We start from the raw sequence: 18,655 nt of genomic DNA on the forward strand, positions 1-18,655 counted from the left end.
AATTATGTTAACTGATTTATTAATAAATGGGGCTTTTTGTCTAATTATTGTAAGTACTAACAGACTGGGGAACCATTCTAAATGTCTAATGTGCCTTGGAACCTTTTTTTTTTTTTAGGTTAATTACCTTTCTCTCTAAAGTCACTATAGATATGCCCCTCAGGTTTTACACTAGAAGATTAAAGAAAAAAGTAAAGATGATTACCTCATTGGCCAGCTCCAGTAATACAGGGGCAGCTGCATTTTTCATCACCCCATTCAGGTACCTAGACAAGATAAAGCCAGGTAATTCTGCAGTGGCAGGAAAACACCAGTTTATACATATCAGTATCCCTTGTGAGCCTCTTTCATTTGGGGGAAAATGCCCCAGTACAGAGTATTTAATTGGAAATTTTTTAAGAAAAAAAATATTTAAAACACTCACTAACTCTCCAGGGTTGTCTCCTATTCATCTGCAAGATGTATCAATCTCAATTAAGTAAGAAACACAATAAATGAAGAAATTTTTTTAAAAAATTGGCTTAATGACATACAAATAAATGATATTTGAACTCTGGAAAAGATGCATCACAGACAAATAAAACTTTATTATTCACAGCAAAGATTTAGGGTTCCACATGACCTTCAACTATGATGGCTCACTACCTATCTTATTCAATTCCTTTCTATGCACAAAAACATAAATTCTCAAATCAACTAGATGATCTTAAGGTCCTTTCCAACCCTAACGATTCTATGATTCTGTGAAATCCAGATTTTATCAACTGGGCAGTAGTTCAAATACTAAAGGCTTACTTTAGTTAAATCAGAATCTAACAATCAAATGAATATTCCAAAGAAAAAAAAAAATTAAATATTTAGGATCCAATAAAGGGTGATAGAAAGTCATTATCCTATCAGTGGCAAAGGCTTAATGTTTCTGGTTAAGGGTATTACACCGATATGGATTCACATGGTATTTCTGACCATTGCTTCATAACAATATTGCCTTCCTCACTGTCTGTAACTTTTACTGTTTGATGTGTGTATTTCAGTAGTGACTAAAACCTGTTCTCAGGAGTTGGTGGGAAGAAGCTGTATTATCACAAGCCACTGTGCTTTGCAGCTATGTGGAAAAGAACAGTAGTTACCAGTATTTGAATCTGTTAATTTATCCTATCTGTATTCGTATAGCTTATCATTACTGACATCATTAGAAGGCCACCGCCTTTCAAGCTCTGTCATTATCTATCCATCAGAAGCCACTCTTCTGCTCATTAGTCACAGACATTAAAATTCTTTATAATTTTATCCTTACATGGAATGGGTATAACACCTTTACATAAACCTCTTCACAGAGCATTAGAGGGCTTTTTGTTTGCAAGGTATTCTGAAGCTTATTAAAGAATGAAGGAAATTATAAAAGCTTTTTGCTGTAACCTATTTAAATTCTACACAAAAAAAGTCCACAAAGCAAGATACTTTGTATATATTTAAACTTTAAAAATTTATTACAGAAACAAAAAAAGGAGACATCATAAACAAAATACCTACCCAGGAAGGTTTACTTGACATTAATGCTCTAAACCATGCATTCAGTTGATTAAATAGCAAAGCTACAGGTAACAATGGAGTATTTTTCTGTCAGATAATTCTAATGCGACTGGCAACTCCATAATGGCCTAATAGCTCTCACAGGCTGATGACAACACTATTCTGAAAAGCCTGCTGATCTTTCCTGTAATTTGCCTTTGTGTTTTCCTAAGTTTAAGACTTACAAGTCTCAGCAGAGCAGCAGAAACTACTCCACTCAGCTGTACTTCTACTTGCTCCCAATGGGGGCCACCTGAAATGGATACATGCAAAAACTGATCGTTTCCAACCCAGGAAAGCAATGGGAGCACAATAATCTGCTTCTATGTTGGTGAGAATATGAAAGAGCATACACACAGACTGGAGCAGTAAAATGGATGCCACAAAAGAGAAGTCGAGAAGACATGTTTGCCATGTTTATGCTTGAAGCATTTCAAACTGGCTTCTGACTCAAGCAGTCTGCCCTTGTAGCTTATGAAACATACTATACAATAAATCTACTAAAACAGGATTGAGATGAGTTTTCTAACTACTAACCAGAACATCTCTGATTTTAAAACGTGCATTTTATTTGGCCATGCTAATACATTTGCAATGTGAAATACCCAGAAACGGCATAAAGAATGATCTTCCCTACCACCACCATATAGCTTCATACATAATGCATTAGTTATGTACTACTATCATACTTCAGACAGTGCACAAGGGGACAGGAGACCAAATCCTTCTACCTGATGTGAGCCAAACTTAATCATACCAATGTTCTTCCTAAACAGCACAGGAGAAGTGCAATATGATCCAGTACATATTTTTACAGAACGGTACAGCCACTAGAAAAAGAAAATCAAAACCCCAGAACAGCACAATTCACACTAGATATTCTAAATCAGCATCTACTAAAATGAAGCTCTGCTTAGTTTTAAATATATGGCTCTGTGGAAGCACAGTTAATTTTCACAAATGAAGGCTTTTTGTTTATGTTCCTGATTCATACACATTAATATTAAGCACAAATATCAGACACGTATAATCACAGTTGTCAACTCAGTTGCCATACAAGCTGATACGTCAGTCTACAAGGAAATATTTTAATTGTGTATCTTAACCAGTTATCTGCATGCCCCAATTATGTCACTGCACTATTTTTAGTAAATCCTATAGAAGAAACAGACAAACTATAAGGTGTAGCAAATACAATTTATTAGCTTAAGATGCATACAATTGTAAAATATTGTAAAGTGACAAAAAGGTTTTCATCCTCCCTTAATAGCTATTTCTGACATTTCTGTTGATAAAACAGGAGTGATCTAAAAATTAGTTCTTTCACTGGCAATACATGAATATGTAACTTTTTGTAACCTAACACAAATCTTTTAAAAGTACAAGCAACTGTAACAGAACAATCTCCCTAGCTGTGAGGAAGTTATCCTCAATGTTATTCTTGACACAGAAGCCTTATAATTACAAACTATAGGTAACATACAATAAATGCTATCATATACTCTGTAAAACGTATTTGCTTACCCTGACTTAGAGCCAAAGAAGCAAACACTTTCTTAATCAGTGATCAAGCACAGGAAAATTTGTGCATTTTCACTGAAAACAGTTTTAGGGGAACTGTTTTGTAATCCTCATTCCAAATTTTTTATTTTTATAGAAAATCAGCTTCATAAGCTAATAAGCTAATTTACTCATAATTGCCATAACAAATACTAGTTATGATAATACTCCTGACTGGGGTGGCAAGGTGATACCTTTGGTAGTAAGTTTCAACAGCTTCAGCAGTGTGATGCTTGGCATGTGTTCTTTTGATTTGTTTCTAGAAAAATGAAAAAAACAAAGAGTCTTACAAATGTGTCACAGATCAAAATACAAAAATCATGACTGTCCAGGCACATGTTCCTTGGCTACACTTTGACATATAAACTGAACCCTGTTTTTAGATTCTGTACAGAAATTACATTCAATCTACCTATTGAATTGAACGTCTTCAGACTGTACTGCAATGTACCATATATGTAAAAGCCAGTAAGGTCACAATAATTGAATCTAAATAAGTTTATTGAAGGCTGCAGAGGGCAAAGAAAAACTTGTTCTCTCTTTCAACCTTTGTATTAATTTTTCCTCAATTCAATTCCATCTAAGTCTGGTGCACTCCAGTTTTACAATTCAATTGGCATTTTTAACCAGGAAGAACATTGCTTAAAAACAACTTATTTGAAAAACTACAAAAAGTAATTCCATAGAGACTTGCCACTTGACTGACACCTGTCATCTCATGATAAATGACTCCATTTTCTGCCTCTCTTGCCTTCTGCCACTCCGGCAATGGTCATTTATCATCATCTCTGTCAGCAATGGAAAGCAGCACTGACAGTGCAAGTCAGCAAACATTTAGCACATGGAACCATGCAACACAGGGAAATTATTATTGTCAGAATAATAATGGTTTAGCATAATTTATTACAGGTCCACCAAATAAGCAAAGGCTAGATGTTATTAGACAGATGGATGGGTAGGCTTGGCAGCCATCCACTGAGACTCAGGCGGTGCTTGATGTGGAAAAAGGAACATCCTCCAAACCAATCAGAAAGCTGGCAGTTCAATTACAAAGAAATAAAGGGACATTCATCATTCAATTAGGCACCTGTCAACCCTCACAAAGGAGAAAACTTCTAACCTGGTACTCCTGGGAGAAGATGCTCAGCAGAGTGGACTGCGATTGACTGGAACAAATAAAAGAAGGACAAAGTTAATTACTGGAGTGCACTGCAAAGAAACAAAAGAGAAGGGAGCTTCAAAGGTAGGCCTGCTGCCCTGTAATCTAACAGAACATGAAAACAAGTGTGGAAAAGTTGTTCCAGATGAACACCTCAGACAAAGGCTTCCTGCTGCTAGGTCAAGGAGAGAGCGTATGAGGGAGGGGAGGAAAATACAGCAACAGTTTTAAAGCAAACAAGCATATTGTTTGGGCGATTCCTTTTTCAGCTTCAGAACCCACAAAGTTCTAACAGGAGCAGGTAGAAAAGCTAAAAGGTAACAGGCAGAAAGGAAAACAAATCAAAATTTTCATTAATAATTGATGGAGATAAATTCCATCAGCAGTTGGGAACATGCTGCTTGTTCATTGGCAACATATTGAAATTCATTTTGTTAGCAGCAAGGGAAGCTCTTCAGTAGCTGTCTCATATTCAGGTTAAAAACTTCCCCCTCTGTCAGAAGTAGCATATGGGACCACTGGAACATTCCCACTGAAACTGATGTGCTTTGAAAATAGAAACTTTCACAGCAGGAAGCCAACATTCCCTGGAGTCGGTCATTTCCAAAAGCTGCCATAAGCTTCATTCATCTAAGGCTCCACTCAATGTCAAACACCTGGCAATGAAGCAACCTGGAAAGCATTCTTCCCAAGTGGGAATTTTTCTCTCTGAATTGTTAACATTTAGAAATGGGACAAGATTTTTTTTTTTCCTCTGAAAGGCAATCAATACCACATCACTACTGTTTTCAATTGTTCTCTGTGGATATATATACCTCATCACATCCTGAATACAATTAATTACTCCTGATATATTTTCCTACTACATGCAACTTGAACAAATTATAGTCTCAATAAATCGAGTTTTATGGTACAGCAAAGCATTATGAATAATTAACATTTTTCATTTCATGAACTTACCTACTAAGGCTAGTACATCTTTGAACATAGGTAGTGCAAAGATTCAGCAATGCCTAAAGTCTTACTCTTCTGTCAGATTTCTTGCATGTGAATTTAACACCCATATCACGTCATATTTACATTAAATGTAAATGTTCTCTCTATACTCAAATGGTCCTTCTCCTTGCAATTTCTATGCCTCAGAAATAACTAATCTAAGATAAGGAAGCATTACTCCCATTTGCAAGAGGTAAAACTGAGGCACAGAATGACTAAATGGTTTGTTCAGGTTTAAACAGACAGTATGTCTGCAGCAGAATATGAAGTGTTACCTCTAAACCAACCAGTTGAAGTATTAGGAAAAAAGTGACTAGATTAATGTACTGCTGTATGAAGAGTTTATTATTACCCATATTTGCACTTAGAGTATCTTTGCCATAATATTGTATTTTGGGCTTTTCTGTCCAGCACAACATCTGTGTGAGAGCAGTAAGCTGAGCCTTGATCTCTGGTATATTACACATGAGAATGTTCAGTCTGAGTATGTGTTGACCCAATACTAAAACTGTAAGAAAATTATAGTAAAATAAACTTGTATACAGACTTATGAAAATAATGGATTACAGAAAAAAGAATTACAATGTAATCAAGAATTTAAATATGCTTAAATATACATCATTGGACACAAAGGCCAAGAGTTATGTAACACAATGCCTCCCTAAAAGGCGCACCATCCAATTATGGCAACTTTAAACATGCCTATGCAATCATTAGAAGGTGAACAAAGGAAAAAAATTAAGATTATATACTTACACAGGCTATATGCATACGCAAAGCTAAGGTATTTCAAATTGATTTATTTAAAACAACCTTGCAGGCTATAAATAAGGTGGGTACATATGGCCCCCTAATGGCTCTCCACGTAACTATTATGATCTGGCAGATTTACATGGTCATAATGGTAGAACTGAATTTAGAGAAAAGATGTGGAAAACCCCAAAACAAAACAAGATAGCATTTAAATGGATTTCTGGTTCAAGTTCTCTTCCACTGACATACCAATTTTTGCATTTTTAGGCTATTCCCAGCATGATTACTATACCTATTGTACCATTATCCTATTATACCCACTGACATATCAAAAAGAATCAAGACCTTTATCCCTCTCTTCTCACTCCTGACTCTTGTCCATTCTATTTGTTCCCTTGGTGTCCTTGGATTTTGCCCTTCTACTTCAGCTTCGTCTGACACTCCTATGTTTTCAACTGTTCAGGTCATTTAGGACCTACCATGAACACTAAAAAGAAAAAAAAAAAATAAATCAGCCCAACTGAACAAGTTGGATATATACTGGATTGCAGTACAAAACCACAACAACTGTGACAAACAGAATTATTTCTCTAATATCAGTCAAAGAATTTCAAGCCTTATTACCAGAATATCTTTCCCCTTTCCCAGGAAAAGAGGATTTAATCATCACATGGCTGCTCCCATGTTCTTTTCTGGTTAACACAGTTCCTCTCTTAAACACCAAAACCACTTATCTGTCACCCAGCATTTCCTTGCCACAATTCCATTGCCACAACTTCCTGGCAAAATAAAATAGCTCCTCAAAACACAACTGGAACATCTATTACAAGATGTCACTGACAGAAACCTGAAACATGTTTTCAGAGAGCGCTGAAAAAGTGTACTTGGAGCAGGGACAGAAGTCATGAACATGCATTTGCATTATAAAACAGCATGATCACAACTGCTGATACTGACAGCAGGGATACTGCTGTGTAAGTTATCATTACTTCTACAGGAGCAGCCAAATTCCTAGGGCTTCGTTCATCCTCTTATGCTATACAGGATTTCAAGGCAGCAAATGAGCAGACAAATTAATATAGCTGAAATATCCAGGAAAACAAACATAACAGTGAAAATATCTTTTAATCAAAATAACATTTCAGTGTTGCATTATTGTTTCTCATGGAATAAACTTTGTAGTAAGCTTCATACCTTACTGAAAGGCTATGGATACAGGCATGTTTGCGTCGAACAACCTCTTTTGTCAGGAACCAACTGTAGAGCCACGGTACAGATCTGCTGATTTTCAGAAACAAACAATGCCATCCCAACTCATAATTTCAAGTACTACCTAGTTTAAATAATTAATAAATTAACTGTTATCCATCTTGTAGAACTAAATCTGTTTTCTAGGAAAACAAGCACCCTTCCTCAAGTTCTATAGAAGGCCACTTTCATGGAAGCATTTTCTTCTGCAGTTCCAGATGGTAATGGACACTACCCTCAGAGCTCTGTTCAAAGCAACCAGCCTCGCTCTTTAGATATCCTCTTTTTCTTGTACACCAACATCCATAATGGAACAATTTGCCTTTTGTTACTCTGTGTTCATGTTGGTGGCACTTTGTGTCCTTGTCAATACATAACTGTATTTAGGCAGAAAACTGAAATCTAAGATCTGCTACAAACCACCATTTATTTTTTTTTTTTAAGAAAAGAGCTTCTAATTTTAAAAAATGAAATGTCATTTCCTGGTTCCAAATGAAATAAAGATATAAAAATTTGCCTAACATAAGAAAGTATTACTCATATCAAAGATACCGATAATATACAAGTCCCGCATTTAAAATGGGATGTCCAAGTCAGACCAGAACAAGAGATAAGAGAAATCACCTCTAAGAACAGTCACAAGATCAATCAAGCTAAAAAGAGAACTGCATGTCTGGTGCTGGAAAAAGAATATATCTTTTGGTAATTTCACATGTAAGAATAAAATTTAGACCATTCTCTTCGAATGAATCTCAGAATTCAGTAGAGGATGCTATTATCCCTGGTGAGTATATCAGAAATGTTTTGTTTTGCAATGAGTACTCATAAATAAACTAGTAACAGATAATATGCTGACGCAGACCAATGCTTCATAACTAGAGCTGATACAAAACTCTGGTCAAGAAGTAGCTAGTAAGGACAAAAATAATTTAAATGGACAGGATCACCTTCTCAGCAAAGCAGGCTTGCAGACCTAGTCAAGATTTGGGGTGCTGTCCAACTTAATACTTGCTTTTTACTACTGCTTCAGCAGGAGAAAATCCAGACATGACAACTTCTGCAAATACTATATTATCAGCCCTGGCTGATAAATAATTCTTATAATTCTTATTAATTCTTTAGGGATGAGATGAAACTTACGCTTTTCTACTTTATTTTCTGAGATTATTGAAAATGTAAAATTTTAGGTACATGACCAAGTTTCCACTTGTTTCATCTATTAATTTTAAAAGGAGCTGTGTTTCCCTCATCTTTAACTCCACACTTTTTGCCTAAAATAGAAAGACTAAAAATTCAGCTTTACATTTCATGTATTTTACCATGGAACAAAGGAAGAGTATCTAGAAAGATCTGTTAAAAAATACCAACCAATCAAAACCAACCAAAAACCAATCCAAAACAAAAAACCTAACAGTAAATATGAACTGCAGTATTTAACCCAGTAACTAGCTACACAAGTGGAGACAAACAGGGGGAAATCAAAGTCCATCATAAGACAGATATATATAATATATATATTTATATATATATACATAGATCGAATAGCCTTACTTTTTTTATTTTTCAGCAAATGAAATCTACAAAGAACATTGCTTTGTAGAGAAGGGAATGATCCCTTCCACAAAATGGAACATCCCACCTCATTAAGAGTATAAATATATTGGTTAAAAAATGGGGTGGGGGCAGGAGCTGTGTTTCCAAAATTCAAAAGCTGTTAAGTGTGAAATTCCAAAGCAGAAGTGCTAGCCAGATCCCTTCATGAAATGTTCTGAAGCAGGTAAGAGTCTCTCATTTCTAATAATTGGAAAAAAACTTCCCCTTTCCATGTACAATAACTTTTAAAATATTTTAACTAATGTAATACTGAGCTTTAGAACAAAAGGGCTAGACTTACATATTCCTTCTATGCTGGATTAAGAATCTATGTGAGAAAAGAAATACATGTATTTGATGAATTTAAATGTCTGGGGGTGGAAAGGGAATCCTCCTCACAGCTATCCTGAGACACTAGAATGTGTGCCTAAATACATGTCTTGTTACATTTTCAAAAACCTGAAAGAAACCCAAACAGCCTTTTAATTCTCATCTTCTGTACTACAAACACTGGCACAGGGACTCCTAAAGAAAACAATGTTTCTATACTGCTTATCATATACTAATCAGTCCACACTTATGTGCAACACATGCGCAGATGTGTAAAACCTCTGTGGCCTCCCAGAACTGCAGAGTGTAGCCTACAAGTACCAAAGCTTGAGAACCGCTTGGCTTACATGCATCCAAGCACTGAAAGACATGGAACGAGGGAGGAAGCCTCACTGACATCTAGAATAGCTATGGTTTTAGCCTCTCTTTACTGCAGCTTTTAATATTACAATCTCACCTAAAGTTTTAGTATGGTTGTGGTCACTTCTCTGCATGAAAATTCTCAAAAAGCAGATTACTGTCTCTGTAAACGTTTCTACTTTATCACTCACAAAATTAACACAGATTTATCAGAAGTCAGCGAATTACCAATTTAAGCTAAATCAATATATGTGCCTATATATGTGTGTGTGAATATATATGTTTGAATAGGAGTTTGGAATAACTATGTGATATAAAAGTACCTAAGTCTTTAGCTACAACACAGTAGCTTCTGCAAAATGGCTGTCTTCCAACATTACAGCTTTCCAGCTACACCAGTTCAAGTCTGGGTTACAAAACCAGTTTTATTTTCTTTACATATGAACCCTTCCAAACAATGAAAACATTGAAGTAGCTACTACTTTGAAAACTACAAGTCAACACAGTGCTGCTGGGAAAAGACTCCCATTATAAATATATTAATATTATAAAAATCCAGCTTTTTAATATATATTAAAAAAGAAGCACCTGCTAATATGCTCATTTCAGACTTAGTATCATCATATTTAAAATCAAGATAAAGTTCAAGTTCATTTGGAGGAACTATAGCACTAATCAATGTAGAAATTCTCTCATATCCAGTTCAAGTAAACAGTACAACAGCTCAATGCAAAAGATTTAAATATGTACCACTTACTAAAAATTGTCTTTGCCTCAAAGTCGATTTCATACCTTTGGTAGCATCAAAAATAAAAACCAAAGTAAAGAGTTCAAGTAAAAAAGTCATCCCGTAATGCAGGCTTACACTCTCCAATGATAATAAAAAGGTTAAATGAAGGCATGTGCATACAACTTTGCTGCCTATAGCTAGGGTTATGAGAATAACTGTATGAGAAAGCTCCGAGATGGCTACTTGCGAAGAGTCATCACCTCTATGACCTTGACACTGGTTGGTCCCACAACTTCTATACAATTTAGAGTGATGTGCGAGAACAGATGATGGTGCAATACATAGAAATGGCAGCATTTAAAATTCATAGTAGCATAAGACCATTACTTTTCCCACTGGGCCACTTGAACTTTAATAATGTCTGACCTAGTTGGCCAATAAGTTCTAGCAGCAGACAGAGGAAAATTGCCAGTATTAGATACTGTTTGATTTTTCATTTAGAAAGACTTAGAAGTTCCTTTAAGAACAGGGTACCAGTTCTTCCTGTAGACACCTATTTTTTTTTTTGTGTCTGTTGTAATGGCCAATATATTTTCAAACAACTGCAGACTATGAACAATCCATATCAGATGTGGAAAAAATAAAACGCAGAGGTGAATACGAATTATCAATACAGGCAATGATCACAAAATAATGCTAGCTCTTCGCAGAGATAAATTACACCTTCTTTCACCCACATGACAAAAATTTAACTTTCAATAGTAGTAACAAGTAGTTAAAAGTGTAACCCAAAATATGCCATGTTCAAACGGTTGCAAAGTACTTCTGATCAAGCCTCCAAAATGAAAAAGAAATCAGAATAAAGACGCTATTTTTCCATTCATATATGTATGCTTATAATGAGAACAACATTATGTTTTAAAAGTGATAAAATAAACTTGTCAGATATTATGGATAAAAATGGAACTCTGAAAACACAAGTACTGAAGAGTAGTATTTCCAAATGAAAACACTTTTTTGGTCTTATTATCTTAGTAAGCAAGTACAGAAAATAGATAATAATTTGCCTGAGATACTGTTCTGATACTTTCTTCTTTCCAGAGTAAAACAGCACAGTGCTTGTTGCATGTGTCGTGGTTTAATGTTTGAAACCTACTTAAATGCCAAGTCCACACAGAGACCTTTGTAATTAAATACTCTTTCACAAATGTTTTAAGTAATGTCTCTTCCATAAAAATATAAAACTATTTTGTAAGGTTCAATTTTCAAGCTGGAAAATATTTTCAGATGTAATACAAAATCAAAATATATTCACAATACAGACTTAAAGAACACGATGTCAGAGCTAAACCATGAAATTAAAACTCTCAAGTATTTTAACCTCAGTCTTCAATGTCTATTGACTATTTTCACCTTACCCATACCAGAACTTCTCTGGTACCCTTTGACCATCTAGTCAGGGAGTCCATTGACGAAAGAAACTGACTGGAGTCAAACAGGGTTTGCCTCCCACATACACCTGATTAACCTTAGTAGTTGTCTCCACATCTCCACCTCCTGGTATTTTCTTCTTTAACTCTACAAAATAATATTTCACAGAAAATTAAATAAAAAGCAAACTTTGAGACTAACATAAGCAGATTATTTACTATGTCCTTGTCCTCAACCACTCCTAGCTAAAAACACGTTTGCAAGTTTGAACTCTTCCTCTTAGTACCACTTTCAGATTAAAAGTTGAACCATTAAGACAAAAAAATACACAAAAGTTGTTGTTATCTGTTGACAGCTGTGTAAAGAAGCTAAAATTGAAAACAGGGATTTATCCTTCACATTTCCCATCTTCCCTCTTTATAGGGCCAAGGTCCATACACTGAAAAAAATATTCACTTAGTAGGCTATAACTAGAAAGAAATATTTGATATATGCATTTTGTGTCCATCTTCCTCATTTTGCTTGAGTAACTTTATTGTGCTACTTCCTTTAACCCCCAAGCAAAGGATCAGATTATAGAATACCTTGTCAAGAGAAATTTTCCAGACTCCAATATTACATTTCCTGATTGTGGAGGAAGAGGAAAATCATTCTACTTTGTATTTTTTGTCTTCAAACCTATATTGTCCTGTATAAACTAGATGTTTACATTTAATTTTAGAAAAATATTTTAATGGATGAATGGCAATTCAAAGCTAATCAGACTGATCATTTTACATTAAAAAATTAGCCTGTATGTAAAAATAATACCTGTGCCAGTTTGAAACCTAATAAATCCCCACCCTTAAACAATTTGTTCCTAAAAATATATAATCAAATTTAGAAAACTATAAACTATATTTAAATTTATTATTTACAAGCAATTAATTACAAAGACAGCCAGGTGGCTTTCATTACATAAATTACTGTTAATGACATTTGCCTCATGCTGCTACTATATTTAGCATCCGCATGCATCACATGTCAAGCACACACACTGTTGCACAGCTATCACCAGGATAAAAAAGTGAACACCTTAAGTCAAAAAAGCTTCCAGTAATCCAATCAAAATTGTTAATTCTTTAAACAAATCATGATCTTATTAATGTTCCCCATACAGGATATCATTTTAGCTCTATCAAAGGTGGATGATACATAAAAGTAGTTTTAAGTAAATTCCAGTGTTGGGAATGATACAGATTTAAGGCAAGAAATGAATCTGTTTATATGTAGTCCCCTTGCGATTTCCAGTCTAATGCCCTAAACTGTGTTTATCATCTAAAAGTTGTCTATTCTTGTCTATCTACTTAGCTGACAGAGCAGTACCTGTATCGCTAAATTTGTACATTTTCAGCCCCAGACTACTGTGGCATAGAGGGAATAAATAATTTAATTCCACTACTTACTTCCCCATGGCAAGATGGCAGAAAAACACTAAGAAGGAAACACAGCTGTTCCCTTTTACCAGTGGTCTTCCAGCATTCTTTTTTTACAAAGCTGTCTACCTACAACTGGCAGCCACTACGAAGGGAGCATCTGACAAGAGGTGATCACAATATTATATTATCCTATCCTTAAACTTCTCTGATGTTCTTTTCCACTCCTACTAACAGGATTTTCCTTTCCCTTCCTTCTCTTTCCAGAGGATTTATTTTTTGGTGTCCTCTGCTCTGCTCTGAAAATAACGTACAATGGTTATACACTTTGCTTCCTGCTGTGCCACAGAAAAGGTTGGGTTTCCAGGAGAACTCTTATTCCATGTACTAACTGAACAGAATCATCTCCAGTAAACAGATCAATAGGTTCACCACATAGCATCACATTTATTAAGCACCAAAATGTGACCAGTCTTGGTAGATTGGGCCCATAGGCCTTGGTAAATAAATGTGAAGCCAAGGAAGGAAACATCAAACATTTGTTCTATGTTAAAATAAACTGAAGATGACCACAACATGCATCATGACTCACTGGCACTCCTTAAATTTCTGGGAATTCTCAAAAAGGTAATAAAAATATACACTGATGTCTTTACATTAAGCACGTAAGGACTGAACTTCACAAGAAAGAAAAAAACAACAAAAACAGAAACAAAAAAAAAAACAAAACAGAAAACAAAAAACATGAGAAAAGGGTAACTAAACTTCACTAGAATTCAGTGAAATTTGACATCCTTCAGGCAGTTTTCAAAAAGGCCTCACACAAAACATCCCAAACCTATCCTCTCCCATTTTTAAAGTCTTTATACATTACAGTAAAGCAGCAAAGGCCACACAGCCTTTCTCTCATTCAGATTTTTAATTTATTCTTCACATTTAAATATCAGGTCTTTGTATGTTACCTAAGAGTGGCAAATTAGCAGAATTAGGACATAAGTAAAGTGGAAATTGAGAAGGGAAAAAAACATTCTGAACTGTATGATTTACATTTCTGTATGTTAGTCAGTAACTAACAATGTCATATGATGTTTGTTATATACAATGTATTTTTTAATGAGAATACACACTCTCTTATAAAAAAGTCAGTCACCCACTTTGCTTTTAACTAAAGGCATCTGAACATGTCTCCCAATCAAAAATAAGGATGTCAAGACCTAGTTTATAAAAAAACAAAAGAATTGGAGGGTAGAAGGGAGCTAAGCCATAAATTAATACTAATTTAGGGTGGACAACCTTTGTTTTCAAACTTCTTTTAAGAACAAGTAAAAGCTTCTTCTACCGATTTTCATTTAGAAGTAATTTCTTTCCCCACAACAGTAAATCTTTAAGGCTCAAAACTGAAAAAATGGCATGAATGTTATTTTTAGCACAGCAGATATGCTATGCAGATACTCTGTCTTCAGTACGCTTAAGTATTTTGTTAATGTACCACTTTCCACTAAACCAACCACAAGCAAATCCTGAATTTAAAGTTATGACTGCTCATATGTGATCTGTTACCTGGATTAAAAACAAGCAAACAAACCAACCAAACCAAAACAAAAACAAAAAAAGAAAAAAAGGCAGAAGGCCTCTCTAGCCACCTAATCACCATATCAATGACACATGCCACAACAGAGAAGCACTAGTTTATTTGATTGATCATGGTAGATAAACTCCAAATAACAGAGAAATTAACAAATGTTTGACATTTGCTCAACATCCATTATTCTGACACTGCTTTCAGGATTTCAAAGCCTGGGAGTATGCTTAATCAACATTCATATTCCCTAGTGAGCTACAGGCACCATATTGCGCCCCGCCTTAGTACTGATGAAAACTGCATATTGGCCATTTCCAAAATGTTCTGGGACTCAACACAAGGCCCCTTCTCTCCCTTGTTCCTGTTCTGCAGTATTCTTTTAAACACTTCCAAGACAAAAGCATCTGCCAGTTTTTCTCTCTGGGGATGTATGCAAAATGAACTTAACAGTTTTAAGGCAGGAGAAACTCTCACATCTAAATTCATTCATAGGACAGAAAAGGGCCTAAGAGGCCTCTCCAGGGACAAAACCCTGCTGAAATTTTCCCCGACAACTGTGGGAGCTTTATAAAATCTAAGTCCAGACAATTTCCAATTCAAATACCCAGCATAGCATGACCTTTGTCAGATCTATGAGCCCTAGATGCACCCACTATTTTTTTATTCTAACCAGCACAGACATTAGACAGGGCACTACTGCTAAGCAGGAGGCTGAATATTTGCATGCTCTTCTATTGTGAAAATGTAACAGTGACAGCACTGTGTCGAATTCTTTTCCCCCTAGAACTTTAACTCCATAGGAGAGGCATAGCTGACAGATGACTCTCCCAACATCTGTGTTATGTACACTGCACAGCTGAGGAACCTTGGATCACTGTCACAGCTTCTCGGAGATGACCTACACCTTTCTTATACCTACCCATGATCAAAAAAGTAAAATAAAAATTTGAAAATGCCGTTTTTTAAAATGAAAAGTAAATATGGCAAGGAAGATTAACATAATTTAGTCATTGAGCTGTTCACATAGCAGCTCACCATATGTTGTATAAATGTCCTATACAAAATAATATATCAGACCTGACATGTCGCACATCATATTGTATTATTTAATATGCTTACTAAAATTTCATGGATCAAGTGCCACTTCTGAAAGCACACAGAAAGCCCTAGAAAATATTTCTTCATCTTCCATGATTTATTTTGATTACCTTTTACAGCTACATGATAAAGTGGAACTTGCAAAATTACGAGGTTAAGGTTTACACAGCTATTGCTTCATATGCTAAAATATAACAAATGACTCCATGTCTGTATATCCTTTTACTTGCATTTAGTATCAGAAGCACATGAGCTAAGCACATTGCTTTCCACTGCATATTTTAATAATTTTAACTGGTTAATTCAGTAAACATTCTGATCCACCAATGCAAAGTTCCACTGAGAGAGAAATATATGTATCATTGATAAAGAGGCTAAAGAGTTGAGAATTACAAAATAACCTAAGCAAACGATTAACATGTAATACATGTTGACCACCCCAGACCTGTCCACATAAAAATATATTAATTTCTACACAATACCTGACACATTTGAATAGCATTTTTTTAATTACTGAGATGTAGAACGTTGGAATGGCAAGCATCTATACTCAGATACATCAGAAAAATTCTCAATCCAGAAACCTCAAACCCACAGAAGTAGTAATTTGTAAGAATGATTGCTAATCACAGGTGAGGTCTGTGTCTGAACAGTTAATTAAAACAAAACATGTAAGCAGGAAACTTGTGGATAATAAGTGCTGGGCAACCAATGGGATTTGTTTGAAAAAAACTGCTGCAAATTCAAAGGATGTACCAAACAGATAGATATGGCTAGAAAAATTTTTAGACTGAAGCCATGCATTTATTCCATAAGGACCCTTTTCCTTTTTCAGACCATTGATGTCAAAGTAACACAATACAAATGAGATAAACAATGTAGTCTGATTTCTTTTTTTTGGTCAATAATTAAATTCATCTCTTTCTAATAATAGGATAAAGAAGAATATATTCCTGTGTCAGATAACTTACTGCAATGAGTCATTAAATACTGTATTTAGAATGGAATTTGCTTGGCCTATGCGAGTACCTGCCAACTGTTAAAAAAAAAAATTCCTTTTCAAACCCTGTAAGAACCAGAAATCTAGCTTACGAGTTATCTTTTAATATTTTGTGTACCCAAGACAATGCAATTATCTAGGAAGACATATTGTTCAGGTGTTTTGAAAACTGAAGGACAACAGCACTGACAACCTGCATTTTATATTAATGCTGGAAATGGCTTATGTTCAAGAGCCGTTTAATCTGCAGGAACTTGCACTCACTCTCCAGTTATTGTACTTTGCACCACTTGTAGCCTCATAATGCATATCTGCATTCCCCAGAAGAACTGCAATAAAAAAAATGGACATTACTAGTATCAAGAGTGGACTGATGGTAAGTTTTGCCATCTCCTAGCCAACTACAAATGGAAACAGAGATACATGGTGTCTTTATTATTGTCTGGTTTCTCAATATACAAAAAGGAACTCCAAAAGACCCTTTATTATTCAGTCACAGCAGCATTATGTCCATTTTGGTCATAGTTTTCATGTTGGCTTTGAAAAAGTTTTGGACAGGCTGCATTACGCAAGAGGCTACCTTTGCTATCACACGCTTCTTACTCAAAATATTTGACAATATTCTCCTTTCTGTGGAAGAAGAATGTGTGCTACCTTAGGACATTTTACTCAGTACTGAAGCTTCTGGAGGTATCTGGGAATCAATGCTATCAAATGCTTCTGAGACCATGCAGGCCTAGATATAGATATGCAAACAGAGGACATGCACCCAAACAATAAAGCCCTCTTCAGCACCACATCCTGAACTTATGACATTTTACACGGACAGTAACACTTAAATACGCTATTCACATGAGGAGGATAAAGCAGGGGACTGAAGTTTAAGAATTCTCCAGCGTAAAGCAATGAGACTGTCACTATCAATCAGGCTACTGGGTATCCTGCAGTGTGCACTGGAAGTGATAATATATCTCATACATATCACTATCACATTCAAAATGTTGCAAACACTAGAATTAAAAAAGCCCCCTCAAAAAAACCAAAAAACATGTATGAAAAGAAACTAAGACAGATGAAAATGCTTTAGCTGCTGACAGAACTGAAGTTTTTAACCTAAGTGGTTCAGAAGTCAAAAACATTTTTCCCACAACAGGCAGAGATTCCTATTTGGCAAATTTAAGCCTGCTGACAAGAAGTTCATTCACTTTGAATTCTTCATTTGAAGTCCATGGACAAGGACTCCATGAAATACAAACTGAAAAGTAAGGATAGAGCATGAAATCTTACCATGCCAATAGGAGTTTGAAATCTACTTGTATGGTACCAATAAGTCAAACAAACAAATGAACAAGGCTTTTAAGCATCACTGGATCTGAAGAAAACAGTGGTATTTTTTCACTCCTCTTCCAATGCTGTTGGCTTTTTTTTTGAAACAATACTCTATCAGGCTTGTCTTAGAAGTCAGTTTTAGTAGGATCAGTTACTGCATTCCATATTCTTCCAGAAATTTATCTTTACCATTATTTCACTCAGTTTGAAGTACAATGCTAGCTTCTGAGACTTTCACGTTGCAAATAGATATGGTATTTTCACCAGGAACTTGTATAAACAATTAAAAAAATCACTCTCACAGAAGAATGTAAGTTATTTTATAAAGTAATGTGGTAAGCTATGGGGCACACATCAGGACCAAAATGGTTGTAGTCATTAATTTACGTAATAAATCACAGGTCCTGCCAACAGTGACAGCAAACAGATGCTAACAAGAAAATGTATTATTTAATATTGTCATGTGTTATAAAAATGTAAGTGTTTAGGACACATCTTA

The 18,655-nt window shown here is 35.3% G+C and overlaps 1 protein-coding gene across 5 annotated transcripts in view; it reads right to left on the bottom strand.

Annotated features, from left to right (window-relative positions):
* Window positions 1–18,655, bottom strand: part of CDIN1 (CDAN1 interacting nuclease 1) — a 129,006-nt gene that overhangs the window by 100,929 nt on the left and 9,422 nt on the right. For all 5 annotated transcript variants that reach the window (XM_057420200.1, XM_057420199.1, XM_057420197.1 and 2 more), the window contains exons 2-4: window positions 4,253–4,298; window positions 3,327–3,391; window positions 206–266 (exon numbers count right to left, since the gene is read on the bottom strand). In XM_057420200.1, coding sequence (XP_057276183.1) covers window positions 206–266; window positions 3,327–3,391; window positions 4,253–4,298 — 172 coding nt within the window. The remainder of the gene's footprint in view (window positions 1–205; window positions 267–3,326; window positions 3,392–4,252; window positions 4,299–18,655) is intronic.

This window comes from Pezoporus wallicus, unplaced genomic scaffold (assembly GCF_028554395.1).
Source record: "Pezoporus wallicus isolate ANWC-B61680 ecotype Strahan unplaced genomic scaffold, APGP_CSIRO_Pwel_v1 contig_5418, whole genome shotgun sequence".
Lineage (NCBI taxonomy): Eukaryota > Metazoa > Chordata > Aves > Psittaciformes > Psittacidae > Pezoporus > Pezoporus wallicus.